The sequence below is a fragment of the Crocuta crocuta genome, unplaced genomic scaffold, assembly GCF_008692635.1.
Source record: "Crocuta crocuta isolate KB4526 unplaced genomic scaffold, BGI_CrCroc_1.0 scaffold24, whole genome shotgun sequence".
Classification (NCBI taxonomy): domain Eukaryota; kingdom Metazoa; phylum Chordata; class Mammalia; order Carnivora; family Hyaenidae; genus Crocuta; species Crocuta crocuta.
The window spans coordinates 6022563-6040975 of NW_027530974.1; the positions used below are offsets into that span (position 1 = coordinate 6022563).

An 18413-nucleotide genomic window follows, 5' to 3' on the forward strand; every position below is an offset into this window, starting at 1 on the left:
AAAAAGTGCCAGATACATCCCCGCTCGTACGCATCATGGGATGTTACAACGTGGCACTTTGCACGCTTCCAAAGCTGGTGTGCCAGGCGATGTTGTTCCGAACTAACAACTCTAAAAGGTAGGCACCCAAAACTGAAGCCAATGTGGTGATACAACTTGCTCCAACTAAGATATAGGATTCGAACCTCAGGCAGACTTCTAGGGAGTCCATTCTGCACCTTAGATCTTCTTAGTTTTGCTAAGTCAACAAAATGTAAGGAAGAATCACTTAATATTGTATTGAGTAAGGGTTTGTAGGTAACAGAATCAGACAATTTGGGACTGACACTTCGGGTGTCTCTCAATTTAAAAAGAACACATCAAGACTCCAGAGATGAGCTGCTTTCTCAACGTCACCATTGGCCTGTGGCCACAGTGGACTACACTCTAGCACACCATACCATCTTTGTTCAACCTGACAGAATTGCCAGTGATATTACTGGGTTATCGCCAGAAATACTTCTGAATGCAATCCCATGGAAGAGTGACAAATGAAAACTGGCCTACATTTTCTCGTACTTTCTTTAAACCCTGCGGTTTCCACAAGGAACTGACACAGTTACTAAACTGACTCAAACAGAAGTCTACGTAAGGGCTGTCCTTCATGTTTTCTAGAGGATATGGGATTTTCTTTCTAATGCTCCATGGTGCCCACTAGGCAAAATCCCTACCTGAACAGATAGAAGACACAAGCCTAATCTACAATGCCAGTTCTGTGTATCTGTATAACCCAAGAATGAATACACTTGACCCTTGAATGCAGGGCTTGGGACGCCAATTCCCATGCATCCAAAAATTCACATGTACCTTTTGGTTATTTCTAAGAACTCAATTCCAAACTATCTCCCAAAACGTACTCCTAATTTAAGGCTACTTCTGACCAGAACCCTTACCAATAATATAGTCAATTAACACATATTTGTATATTACATGTATTATATACTATACCTCTGTAATAAAGCTTTAGAAAAAAGGTTAAGAAGTCCTAAGGGGAGGGACTCAGTCGGTTAAGCATCTAACTTCAGCTCATGATCTCACAGCTCGTTGGTTCAAGCCCCGCATCAGGCTCTGTGCTGACAGCTCAGCATCTGGAGCCTGCTTCAGATTCTGTGTCTCCCTCTCTCTCTGCTCCTCCCCCCCCATATTTGCACACTCTCTCTCTCTCTGCCCCTCCCCTGCTCACACTCTCTCTCTCTCAAAAATAAAACATTAAAAGAAAAAAAAATTTTAAAGAAAATCCTAAGACGAAATACATTTATAGTACCATTTACTGAAAAAAAAATCCACATATAAGCGGACTCTGCATTTCAAACCCGTTGTACTTCACTTTATTTTTTGAAAGAGAGTACATGCATACAAGTGGGGGAGGTGCAGAGAGAAAAAGAATCGTAAGTAGGCTCCACTGCCCAGTGAGGAGCCTGACACGGGGGCTCAATCTCACAACTGTAAGATCATGATCTGAGCCGAAATCAAGAGATGCTTCACTGACTGAACCACGCTGGTGCCTCTCATTCTCATCTCTTTAACACAGATGAATCTTCAACCTATTAAAACTTGAAAATCCATTCAAATCTAAAAGAAAATGTTTTTAAACACTGTGATTTTGTTAATCAGGGGTACATTTTAGAGGGGTCATTACTGAGATTAAATATATTGTAAATAACTGAATGATCATATAAAAAACTTCAAAAACATCACTAACACAAAACCTGATTTGTAACAGCTGAGAAGACTCTTGGGGTTTTCCAGCATTCTAGAGTTGAGTGGCATTTATATACTATTGTATAGTACAAGTATAGATATAATATATTCAATATTTAGTGTTTTAGAACTTTCTGGTTGCTGAGTCTGCCCAAATGCTTGATTTTATAAAATTTCCATTCTTTTAAATGTTTATTTTTGAGGATGAGAGAGAGAGAGACAGAGTGTGAGTGGGGAAGGGACAGAGAGAAAGGAAGACACAGAATCCAAAGCAGGCTCCAGGCTCTGAGCTGTTAGCAGAGCCTGACGCAAGGCTGAGATTGTGCCCTAACCATGTGCACAAACTGTAAGATTGTGACCTAAGCCAAAGTCGGCAGCTTAACTGATGGTGCCCCTATAAAATTTCCATCTTAAACAAGGGTCAGGGGAAAGAATGTGGGAGTTTCAGCAAAATCTCTGAATCTAAATTCAAAACAGAACGCCTTGAGCAAGCTACTTAAAATCACCTTCCCTCAGGGAGTTGTTCTGAAGGTTTATTAGATGATGAATGGAAATGCCCAAGACAACAGTCCATCGCTGATGTTTAATAAATGAATTCCTTTCCTACTGCCTTTAAAAAAGCAGCTACAGTAAGTGGCACCTGAACCTCAGAGGCACAGTCTCAAATAATTCCAAAATCTTAAAAAAGGCAAACTCCAGAACTTCACAGTCCAGGCTTTTATATAAATGAAAAAGAATAAAATCCTACAAACACGAACTGGCCAAGTTCGTAAGAGCTACTAAAGAGACAGTTTAGATGTCTGCAGGTCAGGGAAGTTTTCTTCTTCCTTCCCAATATTCATTCCACTTATGCTACAAGTAAGAGCTTGACATGTCAGGTTGCCCTTCACTAAGGTGGCGATGTTTCAAGTGGGATTTTATGTGGTAAAATTAGAGCAACTGTACTGATTGTAATAAGTGATGTGGTCCAAAAGTGCAGCAAATTACTTCAAGTGTATCTGAAAATACAGATTTAAGTTTTTAAATTTAAGCTAACATCTAATTTTAGAACTAAATTGAAGACTGAAAAACCAAAGATTGTAACCTACCAAAATCTTGGTGAGAGATGATGTGTATTGCCAAGTTCAAGGTTTAAAAAAATTTTTTTGCATTATTTAAATGCACTAACCAAGTACCTTTTTCTTCCACTAAAGATGAATGCTAGGAGACTTGCATATTACTACATTTACCTACTACTGTACCTCAAAAACAGTGATTAAACATTTCAATGTCACATTTTCACCATTAACTACTCCTCAACAGAGGCAAATACGAGTACAGGCTGATGCACTGCAAATACATTTTTAAGGCAGTGGCCTTTTTAATGTTTTATTTTAAGATCTAACTTTGCCTTTTCCTCCTATCATGTAAGCTTTCTGAAGCTTATATGAAATTGAAAACGTCCCTAAAATCAAGCCCATGCTCCCTTTCTGCTGAGTTCTATCTTCCTCAGGGCCTTGCAGGTCCCAGTCCCAGCCCGCCCCTCCTCAGACAACACCTTCAGAGGGTTCAGAGGGCAGGGGAAGTCTTCAAAGTCACTATGTGAGACCATGAAATGAATGAATGAAGCTATACAACCAAAGCGAGATCCATGCTTTATGAACACATTATTCTCACATGTCTGGGTAACAGGTTTGATACACAAAGATTCTTGGTTCATTTTACAGATTCCAAAACCAATTTGCTCAAAAGGTGAATTCTGAAACCATGGTTGGTGTAGCAAATGAATATATCAAAACAAACTTTAAAAACTTCATCCAAATATTTACAGTTAAAAAAGACATTTAAAAAATAGGCTACTTATTAAGTGTGCTTGAACAAACCATGTGTGGAATTGAATTCCATTCATTATGGAGTTAGTTTCTGCTAAACACATACTGATACTATAGAAGACCCCTGGCAGCTGAGGAGTTAAAGGTTTTCATCTGTTCCCAATCTATGCTAAAAAACAAAACATGACAAATGATTTCTGAGGCACTGATCAGGACCTCAGCAATGGAAAGGCTAGTACGTAAGGCAAATTACTAGGAGGCAGAAGGGCTGGCATCTGTAACCCAGTGTGGCTTTGCCACTGCCTAAGTATCACCAAGTAGTCAATAAAACTCTAGAAGCCATTTAAATTTTGTAATTACACCTCACTGCATTATGTTCTAGTAGTTTCACAAACTTAGAAATTCACAAAACAAGGTTTTGGAATATATTCCTTGAGAAGGTGGAGGGTCTCCTATATTACATTAAACAAAAAACATGCAGTTTTTACAGCTCATAGAGCTTTTTCAAAATAAGCTATTGATCATACAGCCCAATTAAAAAACTCAAACACTTTATATTACAGATATAGAGTAAGTTTATAGTTCAGCAATGCCAATATAGATAATTTGACACCTTAGCCCCTACTTGCAAAGTGATTAACAACTATACAGAAACTTCTATTCTATTCTGGCTTTGGCTCAGATGTTTAAATACTTAAAGGACCTAGAAAGAATTTTTTGTCTGTGTCTTGTTTTGCTGTTGCTTTGCATGGATGTCAGTGGGGATTATAATGAAGAGGGGAGGAGAGGTCAGTTCATTGTAATAAAGACAGATCAGGAATTAAACAGCCACTAGAATTTCATTTACCATTTCTTTATGAAATATATGTGGGAGATTATGGCTTAAAGACGGCGGGGGGGGGAAGCCTCTTATTTGTTCATCTATTTTACTTTACCCTTTTTCAAGTCTGACAATCATGACAAACTCAATTTACTACCTATGACAAGACTGACTCTAATAGGATTTTATGAAGTCTAATTTAATTTTGGTTGAGATCTTTAGTGCTTAAAATTTTGAAATTCTTTAGATTAACTAAAAAAAATGCTTCTGAACAACCAAAATACCCAAAAGATTAGATAAAAACAAACTGATTAACTACTTAAAAAAAAATCCAACTCTTTTTTTTTTTTTTTACAGATTAATATTACTGGTAATATATCTCTGCCCCTATAAGCTGACTTTTCACTTAGTCTGTAGACCAAGGCAATTTTTCTAAAAGCAAGATATTTCTAATTAAGGGGGGGAAATGATCTCTTAAAAAAACAAAACACAACAAAACAACTTAGGTCTAAAATCACTGCAGAGCTACCCCTTGGGTCAGAAATAAAATGTATAACAACTCGGTTCCCACGAATGTACCATTTTTTTTGTAAAAAAACAAAAACAAAAAGAGGGTGGGGCTGGTTTTCTATATCAAAATCAGCAGAATTCTCATGCTTCACAATTTTGTTGCTAAAAATCCCCAAATTCCTTGGACTCATTTGGGAAATTTTCTGAAGGTGCGCATTATAGTAAACAGCAGCAAAAATACCAAAAACAATTCTATTGCTAAAAAGCAGCTACTCCTGTGTGTGCCTTTAGAATACTAGTTGTAAAACAGCAACAAGAACAAAACAGTAATTTGTGCCATCAATTGGGATTTGAGCAATTCTAAAAACAAATTGTTTCCTCTAAAACAGTCTAAGGCAGGGTATCTACAATCATATTGGACAAATATTCACTGAGTTTTGGGGGAAAATATCAGAAAATGTCAAAAAGAGACAAGCGCATTATATTCAGTATTCTAAAGGCATGCTTCAGGTAGTTCAACAATGATTCTGGTAAGACCAACTGCTCACATACATACACACGCACACACATAGATTTTAATGGCTTAAAAAAACCCAAATTTGTTACTTTAGAAAAATGAATGCAGTGCATTTTCAGTAATATTATCGCCACAGACTCTGATTGCTCAGTCCACACATAAGTAGTAGTTGCCTTCTATGGTGATATGGCTTCTCTGCACTAATTCCCATCAGGCCGAAAAACATTAGGGCAGGTTAAGTAAAGACTGAATTGTTGCACAAAGGAAATTTACTCATCAGATCCCACTGATCTCTTCTGTGCCCGTTTCCTGGGCAACCGTCTTGGTGAAGCTTTATCTGGAAGAAAAGAGAAAGTTTTTAATTTGCTTACTGTAAGTACAATGGACTCAAAAGACCTTTAAAAAGCATCTTCCTTCAACTTTACCACTAAGTTAAAAAAAGAAAAACACACACACACATGCAAAAATACCCTAGTAATAAATGCTTCTTATCTAGTACAGGTTTTTAAACTAACCTTTAAAATAATCCTTCAAGAGGTAACTCAATTAAAACAAAACTTTGCAATGAGGATGGGAAAAGACCTAATCTTGGCTACTAGAATACTAAAGCCAAGCATATTCTCAAACTCTACAGTGAATATGCTTATACATGCATAAGTAAACATTTTAGAAGTAGCATAAAAGGTATGAAATTTGCAGCTCAAAAACATTTATATTGATTACAAATTAATATTTATAAATGCAGCCATGCAGTTTGCATAATTTTTGGCAATTTCATAAATTTTCCTAGAAAAAGCAGCAGGTAAAAGGAAATTTTTAGACAGAAGATCAATACCAAAACCATCCTGCACACATAAGCATTATCTTTGTACTTTTTCCTCATTATCTCCTTTTTTACAATGCTACTTTGAGAGCAGATGTGCACATGGGGGAGGGGCAGAGAGAGAAGGAGAGAGAATCCCAAGCAGGCTTTGCACTGCCAGCACAGAGCCCGATGCAGGACTAGAACTCACATCTGTGAGATCATGACCTGACCAAGGCTTAACTGACTGAGCCACTCAGGCGCCTCTCTATCTCTTACATTACATTCTTAGTGGGGTCTATTAAGCAAAAGCTAAATTGGTAGTGAGTCTCTATGTCCAACCAGTAAGCATCACCTATGTTTCTTTAAAAAGGCTGTCTTCTCTCTGTCTAGTATCCTTTTTATTTTCTAGGAACCCTTTACATATTAGGAAGATAAGCTCTTTGTGAAGTAAGTTACAAATTATAATTATTTTTCTAGCTTAAAAAACAACAACAAAGGGCTGGAAAAAATATTTAACACTAAAGTATGGAGTTCATTTGTAAGCATTTCATGAACAATGGTATGAATAAATATTTACCTAGAATATCTTAATTTTTATTTTCTAAGATTACCAGATCACCATAACTATATTTTAAGAATATACAGCAAATATTTATCAAAAACATTTAGCAACTAAATTCTTTTTCTAAAATGTGCTTAAAAGTTAATGACTGAAATATTAAGACTGCATCTACAAATCACATAAAACTGACTTCAGTACTTGATTAAAATAGATTAGTTAATAATGCACTTGGGGAGGCTCAACTCACCTAAAACTGAGCACAGAAGCATTTTTCTAAAGTCTACAACTTTCATTAGATTTCAGAAAGGCATAAACTACTGCCTTTATGCAACTGACCAATTACTAGATAACATTTTGTTTTTTAAAAATTTACTTTTGAGAGAGAGAGTATGAGCAGGGGAGGGGCAGAGAGAGAGACAGAGTGAGGGAGGAAAGGAAGGAAGGAGGGAGACGGAGAATCTGAAACAGGCTCCAGACTGAACTGTCACCACAGGGCCCAATGTGGGGCTCGAACCCACAAACTGTGAGATCATGACCTGAGCCCAAGTTAAATGCTTCACAGACTGAGCCACCCAGGCGCCCCTAGTTATTTTAAAATAAACAATATGCTGAGTATGATATTTAAGGATTCAAAAAGTACTTTAGAATCTAACAGCCATCTGTGCAAATATAGCTGTTACTATGCAGATGTGAAGCGGTGATCACGGACTTCCAACCATTTCAATCACTTGCAGCAGGGTTTTGAATATGAGAATACACAAAAAAGTGTCTCAGAGGAACTGCAATGCCTGTTTCAACACACAGCAATTTGACTCCAGTAAGGCAGCCAACTCAGCTTAATGGAGTCTAAGGTCTAAAGACCTCCATCACCTGCCTAGCACATCAAAGTTAAGAAGCAGATAAATGAGGAGGAGACTGGGTGGCTCAGTCGGTTAAGCATCCAACTTCAGCTCAGGTCATAATCAAACTGTTAGTGGGTTCAAGCCCCGTGTTGGGCTGTGCTGACAGCTCAGAACCTGGAGCCTGCTTTGGATTCTGTGTCTCCCTCTCTCTCTGCCCCTCCCCCACTCGCACTCTGTCTCTCAAAAACAAACATTAAGAAAAATTTTAAACTTAAAAAAGAAGAAGATAAATGAGAAGCAGAATAAGACAGTGGTCTAGAATCATTCAGGTTTTGGGGAAATGGTTCCAAATACCTCAACGGCCTAGAGAGCAGCATTTTACTTCAGTAAACAATAATAACTGATGTGTATGATGCTTTTCAGCCATAAAAGAAAATATATCCTTCTCTTATTACGCCCCCTACCCAAAACCCTAAGAAACTATTTTTTAAAATGCAACAAAATATTTAAGGTCAAAATGTTTTAGTTTTTAAGGTAAAGCTTAAACTGTACGAAAAAATCACCTAACTGAAAAAAAAAAACACTGAATTATGTTAGTGATATTTAGTAAATAGGCCAAATCTGAAAATGCCCACCCTGCCCTTTATAAAAAATACTTATTAGTAACAGGGCTCAAATTGTTTAAAACCACACCCCTCCTTCCTTTACATTCTGATGAGATGGAGAATGTTTCAAAGTAATTTCAAAATAATGCTGGCCCCTTTAACTTGCTCACCCTCACACTACCACTCTCCAAAGGTAACTAACTCCTCAAAGCTTGAGAGACCTTCCACTTCCGTACACAGCTCCTGCTCCATGATCTTCAAAGTTTCTATTGCTTTTCTCCATTTTGTCCTCAAATATGCAAAGTACATGTCCCATCTTTGAAAGAAATGGCTGTTTTTTTAATAAATTATCTTCAGTTTGTTTCAACCCCTTTACTCTGAGAAAAGCATGTTTTAAGATTGACTCTCAAAGTATGGTCTGGACCAGCAGCTTCAAAATCACCTGAAAATATAGATATGCACATTCTTGGGCCTCACCCCAGACCTACTCAATAGGAAACTCTACGGGGGGGTGCCTAGCAAGGGTAAGAGGCAGTCCAGGTAGTCCTGGGGAGCACTACAGTTTGAGAACTATTGCTGTAAGGAACCAAGTATAAGAGAAATACAACCATACAAAATTAAGTAAAAATATTACTAAAAACTGAAAATATATGATTTCAGGATTTGAAAAAACATCTATTTTCTAGCTCAGTTCACAGAATGGGCCTAGAATCATGTCATCCTGTATCAAAGGACATCCCTAACGTCCAGATTTTTGTTTCTAAGTATCATCCAGGGGTCCTTGGAGAAATAGCTTGCTCCATGCCTAGAGTAAACAAAGTACAAAATGTCCAGAATATCTTGTTGAGCCAACAAGTAATTGTTTCTTGGCCTTTTGGCTAAGATCAAGTGTGAATGAAAGGCAACCAGTAGTCAAAACTCCAACAATTTGAGCATCAAAAACAATACAGTTAACTAAAATCCACTGATTCTATGAAAAACTGAGTCTATATAGGATAGTCAAAAAGGAGAAAATTAGGAAAAACTCGTATGTCATCATCTGGGTGGCTTTTAAACTAACTCTTTGAAAACTGAAATATAAATTATAATATAATTATCTTACTTTTCTAATAGGAATTCTTTTAAGGTAACCAAAAAATCCCAGTTGACGAAGGAAAGCTTTACTTTACAAAACAAGGGCAGTTAGTAAAAATCAAAGAAATTTCAATTAAAAAGCATCACAACTTCTGGAACATTACTGATTCAGGAAAGGATTATCAAATGGTGAATGGTTTAGATAACTGGACATCTGTGTGATGTCAATGTGTACTACACAGATAACTTCTAGGATCCTGGTTACATGGAAAGATCACGTGGCTACCATCCTAATCTAGTGCTCAGTTTAGCATCACTCATCACTGTTTCTTGATGTGATACAGGGAGAGGTACTTTTGAGTTATGGCATATGCTATCAGCCAAAAATGAATAACTTAAATCTAATCAAACCCATAAGATTAGTCTTCCAAGTTAAGAGAAATTTTAGCTAAAAGACACCAGGAGAACACAGCCAGAGAAATTTGGAACAAGGGACATTTTAGAGTCCCATTCCCTCAGTGTGATCAATGGGTCAGTGGCACTGGCATCCTCTGGGAGCCTGTTAGAAACACCAATATTTAGGCCACACCCTAGAATTACTGAATCCAAACCTGCACCATAAGATTTTCAAGTGATCTTGTACACATATTAAAGTTTGAGAAGCCCTGGCTCTGGGCTGACAGCATGGGAGTCTGCTTGAGATTCTCAATCTCTCCCCCGCCTCTGTCTCTCCCCTCCTCACACACTCTTTCTTTCTCAAAATACATAAACTTAAAAAAATTTTTTTTTTAATAAAGCTTGAGAAGCCCTTTTCCAGAGGACAAGAAGCCATCTCCTGAGCTGCTATAAATTAAAAGGGACTTAAGAAACAGAGCAACCTTTAGCACATGGGTGGCTAAGTCAGTTAAGCATCTGACTTCGGCTCAGGTCATGACCTCCCAGTCCGTGGGTTCAAGCTCCGTATCGGGTTCTGTCTTGACAGCTCAGAACCTGAAGCCTGCTTCCGATTCTGTGTTTCTATCTCTGTCCCCTCTCTCACTCACACTGTCTCTCAAAAATGAATAAATGTTTTAAAAACAACAACAACAGAACCACCAAATGCAATGCATCATCCTATATTGGAAAAGCCAGCTGTAAAGGAGAGTTTTGAAACTGAAGAAATTTCAACATAATTATTAATAAATAATTCATAATTCTTTAAATGGGATGTTATTTGTCAGGAAAAGGTTATTTCTTTGCAAATCAAAATTTTTTTAAAGGTAGTGTGTCACTGTATCTGTATAGAAAAAATAGAACCTGCAGTCTAAAAGGACAAATAACTGGGATGCCCTTGGCTGGCTCAGTCAGCAAAGCATGTGACTCCTGATATGAGTCGTGAGTTCTAGCTCCATGTAGGGTGTAGAAATCACTAAAACTTTAAAAAAAAAAACAAACACTAAAAAAATCATTTTTAGAAATAAGTAAAAAACAGAGAAGGAATAATCCAAGTGTCTTTGGTGGTTAAGACGTGGTCCTAAAACAAACTCAGTTGGACAATCAGATTTTGAGCAAGAAAAGACAGGTACTAAAAATATTTAGTGACTTTAACTCTACCCATCTTTTTTATTTCTATTAAATTTTTTTCTAATGTTTGTTATTTTTGAGATAGAGAGAGACAGTGCACGCAAGCAAGGAAGGGGCAGAGACAGAGGGAGACACAGAATCTGAAGCAGGCTTCATGCTCTGAGCTGTCAGCACAGAGACTGATGTGGGGCTTGAACTCACAAACTGTGAGATCATGACCTGGCCAAAGTCAGCCACTTACCAAATAAGCCACCCAGGTGCCCCAACTCTATCCATCTTTGAGTATTAAGTCTTCATGGAAAAAGTACATGGGCTTCAGAATGAGATACAACCAGCTGTGACTCTTGGCAAGTTACTTTTCCTCAGTGGCAATGTCTCATCAGGAAATAGAGGGATAGCACCTCACCTTGCAGAGTGAAGGTCAAGTACAAAGAGGCACTCAATAGTTCAATTCTTTCCTTCAACAAGGTCTCCCTAGGTTCTAATATGGTCCTCTTCCCTATCTTGAAAGTTGTCCATATAACTCCTAGCACATATCACATACTACTGCAGATTACTCAAATATTTCCAGCTTTATTTTCCAGTAGAAATGTAAACTTCTGAAAAAACAGTAATATTCGTCTTTTTAACATACCACTCAGGACCTAACATAGTATTATGAAAGACTAAATACTTGACACTTCCTGATGAAAAGACAATTATAAATGATTTGAAGTATAATCATTCTCAGCTTAAAGTTCAGGAATAATGTCAGGCAGAAAGATATTATAAAACCAACTCTCCCTTTCATGTTTGTCATGAAAGAATTCTTTTGGAGGGGTGGCTCCACAGCTGTTACAGTGACTTTAGTTTTTAATTGTACCTTTTAATACTTTTCAAACTAGATTCGGCTAATTCCATGTAAGACACTTCAAATTTAATTCTTTTTCAAGAGCCTATATTTTAACATACTAGACTTCATAAGTAATTCCGATGCATTATAAAGATACCAGTCTACCATACACAATTCAATTCAATTTTTCCATAACGAATGTCAGGATAATAGGGAATATTTGTCTTTAAAGAGAAAAGATTATTTAAAGATTTATTTAAAGACATATTATTTCATGGGACCTCAGCTACCACCTACGCTGTATGCCCAAAGTTTTCAAATCTTTTTTCTAAGACTTTATTTTTAAATGTATCCATTTTTGAGAGACAGAGACGGTGCACGCATGAGTGGGAGAGTGGAGAGGGAGAGAATCCCAAGCAGGCTCAGCAGACTCGGAGGTGAGCCTGTTGCAGGGTCTGAACTCACGAACCATGAGATCATGACCTGAGCAGAAATTAAGAGTATGATGCCTAGCCGACTGAGCCACCCAGGCACCCATCTTAAGATTAAAAAATTTTTTTCTTAATGTTTATTCATTTTTGAGAGAGACACGGAGACAAGAGTATGAGCAGGGGAGGGGCAGAAAGAGAAGGGGGCACAGAATCAGAAGCAGGCTCCAGGCTCTGAGCTAGCTGTTAGCACAGAACCTGATGTGGGTCTTGAACTCACGAACTGGGAGATCATGACCTGAGCCAAAGTCGGACACTTAACCAAATGAGCCACCCAAGTGCCCCACCCCTCTGAAGGTTTTTAAGTAATCACTACACCCAACATGGGGCTCAAACTTACAAGCCTGAGATCAAAAACTGCATGCTCCACCTACTGAGCCAGCTTGAAGCCCCATCAATGTCTCCAAATCTTGATTCACCTGTGCTCTAAATACAACTTTCAAATAGTTTACTGGACATCCCTATCTGGGCTCTCATGCTCAACAGATCTAGTTCCAAGTCATCTCCCTTCGTGCATATGAGCTTCCTATATTCCCTAACATTAATGGGATCATCTTCCACCCAGATGCCTAAAACTCACAAGTACTTTTCCCTCCTTCCTCCCTAAAATATCTAAATAGTAACCCAAAGCCCAATCCCCTCCAATTCTGAAATATCTTTTACTCCCCATCACTACTGCTTTAGCTCAGGCCCTAAGATTTCTCAGATGTTTTAGTGAATTCATCTAACTGGTATCCCTACTTCTAATAGTTCCTGATTGCTAGACTATATACCACAAAATGACTATAATTTCCTTTAAAAATATAAATATTTATTTCTCTGCTTCAAAGTATCTGATGGCTGCTTTTTACCAAGAAGGAAAGCCAACTCCTTGGCACAGCACATAAAACTTCGAAGATTCCTTCTCATCTAACTTCTCAAGATTCTGGTTGGTCAAAAGTCATCTCTTATGAATGACTCTCCTATTCTCTCCTAGAAAATGAAAGCCTCTCCTATGCTGTTATTACTTTGAACCCACTTTTAATAAAGCACCTACCATACTGTAATTACGTTTCAAGAAAGTTCCCTGAAAATAATATACATGAAAATAATTTGTAAACCTAGAAAGGACACAAACAGCCCATTCACAAAAAATAGTTAGTGGCTATGTATGTGTAAAGAAGTCAAATCTCATTTTTAATTGTCAATAAAAAACAACGATCTCATTTTGTACCATACTGCCAGATTACAACATTTGATAATACTTAATACCTGAGAAAGACTAGTGAGAGTGGAAAAGAAACTGGCAATGCTGTACATTGTTGACAACATAAACAGACACTATCTTCTGGGAGGAAAGGAGCTTTTCTCATAAAAAAAAAAATGTACCTAATCTCAGAGCTAACTATTCTACTTTGAAGGAATTAATTACCTATTCCAGATTGGGGGGAGAGGGTGGGTGAAAGGAGAGAAGGGGGTCAAAAGGCATAAACTTCCAGCTATAAAATAAGTTATGGGGGTATAACAGATATCATGGTGTCTATAGTTATTAATACTATACTGTATATTTAAACATCTTAAAAGTTCTTATCACAAAAAGAAAAAGATTTTTAACTGTGTGGAAACAGTAACAAGGCTCACTGTGGTGATCATTTCACAATAGATACAAATAGTGAATTTGTACATTAGACATTGTACATCTGAATCTAATATCATGTTTTATGTCATTACCTCAATTAAAAAAATGAGAAATTATCCCATAAATTTTTACATAAAAATATTCATTATAGTTTTAATTTAAGAATGAAAATCTGGAATTAAACATCTTACAACAGAGAAAAAGTTTAACTTATCATGACACATTTATATAAAGAAATACTATCTAGTTATTAGGTAAATAAGCAACTATCACAAAAAAATTCCAACATATGAAAACTTGGGATTCTAGTATAGTGTTATGCAGCATTATGCCATTTGTGTAAAATATTCACAGAAAAGATAGCCGTATGTACTGGCAAATGTACAGAAAATACTTAGAATAATATACAAACACCAATTATTTACAGAAAAAGAAATTAGTGGAGCAAGTAATTTCCGTTTCTCACTTCTGTACGATTCATTACTTTTTTTTTTTTTTTTTTTTTTTTTTTAATTTCTTGGGGAGCCTGGGTGGCTCAGTCGGTTAAGCGTCCAACTTCGGCTCAGGTCCTGATCACACGGTTTGTGGGTTCAAGCCCCACATTGGGCTCTGGGCTGACAGCTAGCTCAGAGTCTAGAGCCTGCTTCAGATTCGGTATCTCCCTCTCTCTCTGACCCTCCCCTGCTCACATTGTCTCTCTCTCTCTCAGAAGTAAATAAAAAACATATAAAAAAATTTTTACATTTCTTAAGTTTATTCATTTTTAAAGAGTGCGAGCAGAATAGGGGCACAGGGGGGTAGGGAGAGAAAGAATCCCAAGTAGGTTCCACACTGCAGAGCCTGATGTGGGACTCAAGCTCACCAACTGTGAGATCATGACCTGAGCTGAAATCAAGAGTCAGATACTTAACCAAATGAGTGACCGAGGTGCCCCTATTATTGTTCTTAATATAAAGCCATAGTGCTTTTATAATAAATGCTTTTAAAAAGTCCATTTATAGCTTAAGAAAAAATGTTCTATAAAAGTTAATATTTTAACTAACTGCATACATAATAAGGCTAAAATAGATGTTAGGTAAACTACCAAGCAGTATTTTAGGTTTATTCTTTCAAAACTACAGTGGGTAGGTTAGTACTTTTTCCAATAAAGACAGTGCTATAAAACTGTTCCATTACTCACTAAATGTACTGTATTCATATGCTATACACCCCCCCAATACTATGTATAGCAAACATCATTAAAAAAATTAATTGCCTCACCTCTTCTACTCTGCACTGAAGCAACAGAAAAAAAGAGATAGGAAAAGATTAGGAATGTAAATAATTCACACATTTGTAGATAAAACTTCAGATATGGAATCATTTCTAAATTAAAGATAAAATTTCTACTCAGAAAAAAATTTTTAAAGTGATTATTAATCATATTATGCTAAAGTCTATACAATATATAAGTAATGGAAAAGATGAGTGTTAAGTAGAATTGACCAAGTGTTTTTAAATCTAAAATACTTAATTCGATTTCCATTTAACAGAAAAATTTTCCAGTCACATTTATAAGAGTACTTACTGATCTGATTCAAAGTTTCCTGAGGAATCCAACTCATGTCAACATCATTCTGACTTGATGTACCCATTTCTACTTTCTGTATGGGTCTCTTGCGCTAAAAAGCAAAAAACATTATTTTAAAGGAGTTCTATTTATTATGTTATTTACTAGAATCTTTAAAAGACCTATTAAGCTACCTAATTATATATTTTAAACAAATATATCCTCTTCTAGTCTTAAAAACTTGGTCCTACTTAGGTATTTTACTATAAAAGAGAAAAGCCATGTCTAACATTATTTATAAAGAATAAATGATAAGGGGGGGGCACCTCAGTGGGTCAGTCAGTTAAGTGTTTGACTTTGGCTCAGGTCACGATCTCAGTCTGTGAGTTCAAGCCCTGCATAGGGATCTCTGCTACTAGCAGAGCCCTCCGTCTTCAGATCCTGTCTCCCTCTCCCTCTCCTCTGCCTGCATGTGTATGCTCTCTCAAAAATAAACAAAACATTAAAAAAAAAAGAATAAATGATAAGTCTTCACACCAATTATTTATTTTCAGGTTTTAAAGACTGTTTCCTCTACTATAAAGCTGCATGATACAACGGGTGGACTAACCAAGAACTTGTATTTATACAATGATTTTCTTTCCCTTTGGAAAATCAAACTTTAAAAAATAAATTTACTTTCACATCCAACAAAATTCAAGATATTAAATGAAATATTAAATGCGAGCAGGCAGACTCCTTTTTTTTGTAAACCTTTTTTTTAAACAGTTTAAGAGCATGCACGAGAGAGTGGAGGAGGGGCAGAGAAAGAGGGAGACACAGAATCAGAAGCAGCCTCTAGGCTCTGAGCTGTCAGCACAGAGCCCAATATGGGGCTTGAACCCAAGAGCTGTGAGATCATNATTTTACTATAAAAGAGAAAAGCCATGTCTAACATTATTTATAAAGAATAAATGATAAGGGGGGGGCACCTCAGTGGGTCAGTCAGTTAAGTGTTTGACTTTGGCTCAGGTCACGATCTCAGTCTGTGAGTTCAAGCCCTGCATAGGGATCTCTGCTACTAGCAGAGCCCTCCGTCTTCAGATCCTGTCTCCCTCTCCCTCTCCTCTGCCTGCATGTGTATGCTCTCTCAAAAATAAACAAAACATTAAAAAAAAAAAGAATAAATGATAATAAGTCTTCACACCAATTATTTATTTTCAGGTTTTAAAGACTGTTTCCTCTACTATAAAGCTGCATGATACAACGGGTGGACTAACCAAGAACTTGTATTTATACAATGATTTTCTTTCCCTTTGGAAAATCAAACTTTAAAAAATAAATTTACTTTCACATCCAACAAAATTCAAGATATTAAATGAAATATTAAATGCGAGCAGGCAGACTCCTTTTTTTTGTAAACCTTTTTTTTAAACAGTTTAAGAGCATGCACGAGAGAGTGGAGGAGGGGCAGAGAAAGAGGGAGACACAGAATCAGAAGCAGCCTCCAGGCTCTGAGCTGTCAGCACAGAGCCCAATATGGGGCTTGAACCCAAGAGCTGTGAGATCATGACATGAGCCAAAGTCAGAAGCCTAACTGAATGAGCCACCCAGGAGTCCCAGGCAAGCAGATTCTTGCATTGTTACCTAAATACACTTAAAACAGATGACACAGATAAAACAGGAATGTAAAATCTCATTTAAGTTAACAACCACAAACTTTGTCCCTAGAGTACTTGCAGCAAAACTGTTAGGAAGAAAGTGATTTGATTCCTTCTTTAGTCTTGCTCTTAAAACAAACAAAAAAACCTTAGTCATTTACATAAGAGTCTTAGTTATACAGTCCAGAAACCAGACTATATACACAGAAAGGAAAGTAAAAAGTGGCTTCAAATGAAAAAGTTAAAAATGCCATTATACCTAATACATAAATTTATAGCAAAATGCTATTATGAAACGTGGGAAATAAAATTATGGAAATTAACACTTGAGCACTATTTCTTTTAAAAAATTTTTTTTTTTTTTTTTTTTTATTTCTAGGAGAGAGAGAGAGACAGCGTGAGCAGGGGAGGGTCAGAGAGAGAGGGAGTCACAGACTGAAANCTGAGCTGGCTGTCAGCACAGAGCTTGACATGGGGCTCGAACTCAGAACCGTGTGACCATGACCTGAGCCAAAGTTGGACGCTAAACCGACTGAGCCACCCAGGCGCCCCATAAGAAAATTTTTAATGTTTATTCATTTTTGAGAGATAGAAAAACGGTGTGGGCAGGGGAGGGGCCGAGAGAGAGACAGAAGCTGAAGCAGGTTCTAGGCCCTGAGCTGTCAGCACAGGGCCCAACTCAGGGCTTGAACTCACAAAATGTGAGATCATTACAGAGAATCGGAAGCAGGCTCTGCATTCCACGAGGAATCCATGAACCACAAGATCATGACCTGAGCCGAAGTGAGACACTTAACCAAATGAGTCATCCAGGTGCCCTCCAAGTATTTATTTACTTTTTATTTTCTAAATAAAGAACTTTTTTTAAGCTTATTTATTTAGAGAGAAAACGTGCACACATGAGTGCACAAATGGGGGAGGTGCAAAGAGAAGGAGGGACAGAATCTCAAGCAGGCTGTGCCATCAGCTCAGATGCTTGATGTGGGGCTTAAACTCAAGCTCAAGATCATGACCTGAGATCAAGAGTTGGTCGCTTAACTGATTGCATTATCCACATGCCTCAGTATTCTCTTTTAAAGAGCCAAGTACTTACTGTGTAAGACACAGATCATATTATACTTTCCAATGAGAGCAATAATATGGGTTGTTCTGATTTTTTAGAGGGAGGACAGGGAGATAAAAATACAGTGATGGAATTAGCTACCACATCCAGAGAAAGAGAAAGCAAGATTATTGCAGGCGCTTTAGTGTTGCCACTTTAGTACCTTAACAAGAAAGCAGAAGTTTGATAGAATATAGTCAAATTCATTCTTCCTTTTTCAAATGAAAAGGCTTAGTTAATTGCTATTCCTACAGTTAAAAGAATATTAAAGCAAGCAAATCTAAAAGCTATGTTGCTCACAAGCAGAAACATATCCATGAAAAAGTATAGTAAAC

The 18413-nt window shown here is 37.1% G+C and overlaps 1 protein-coding gene across 4 annotated transcripts in view; it reads right to left on the reverse strand.

Annotated features, from left to right (window-relative positions):
* The window catches only part of SSR1 (signal sequence receptor subunit 1), a 41371-nt gene that overhangs the window by 11209 nt on the left and 11749 nt on the right, over positions 1 to 18413 (reverse strand). For 3 of the 4 annotated variants that reach the window (XM_077770060.1, XM_077770059.1, XM_077770061.1), the window contains exons 7-8: positions 15355 to 15448; positions 5672 to 5735 (exon numbers count right to left, since the gene is read on the reverse strand). In XM_077770060.1, the coding sequence (XP_077626186.1) occupies positions 5672 to 5735; positions 15355 to 15448 (158 nt within the window). Of the gene's footprint in view, positions 1 to 3361; positions 5736 to 15354; positions 15449 to 18413 lie in introns of those variants that run through there. The other variant, XM_077770062.1, reaches the window with a different exon arrangement.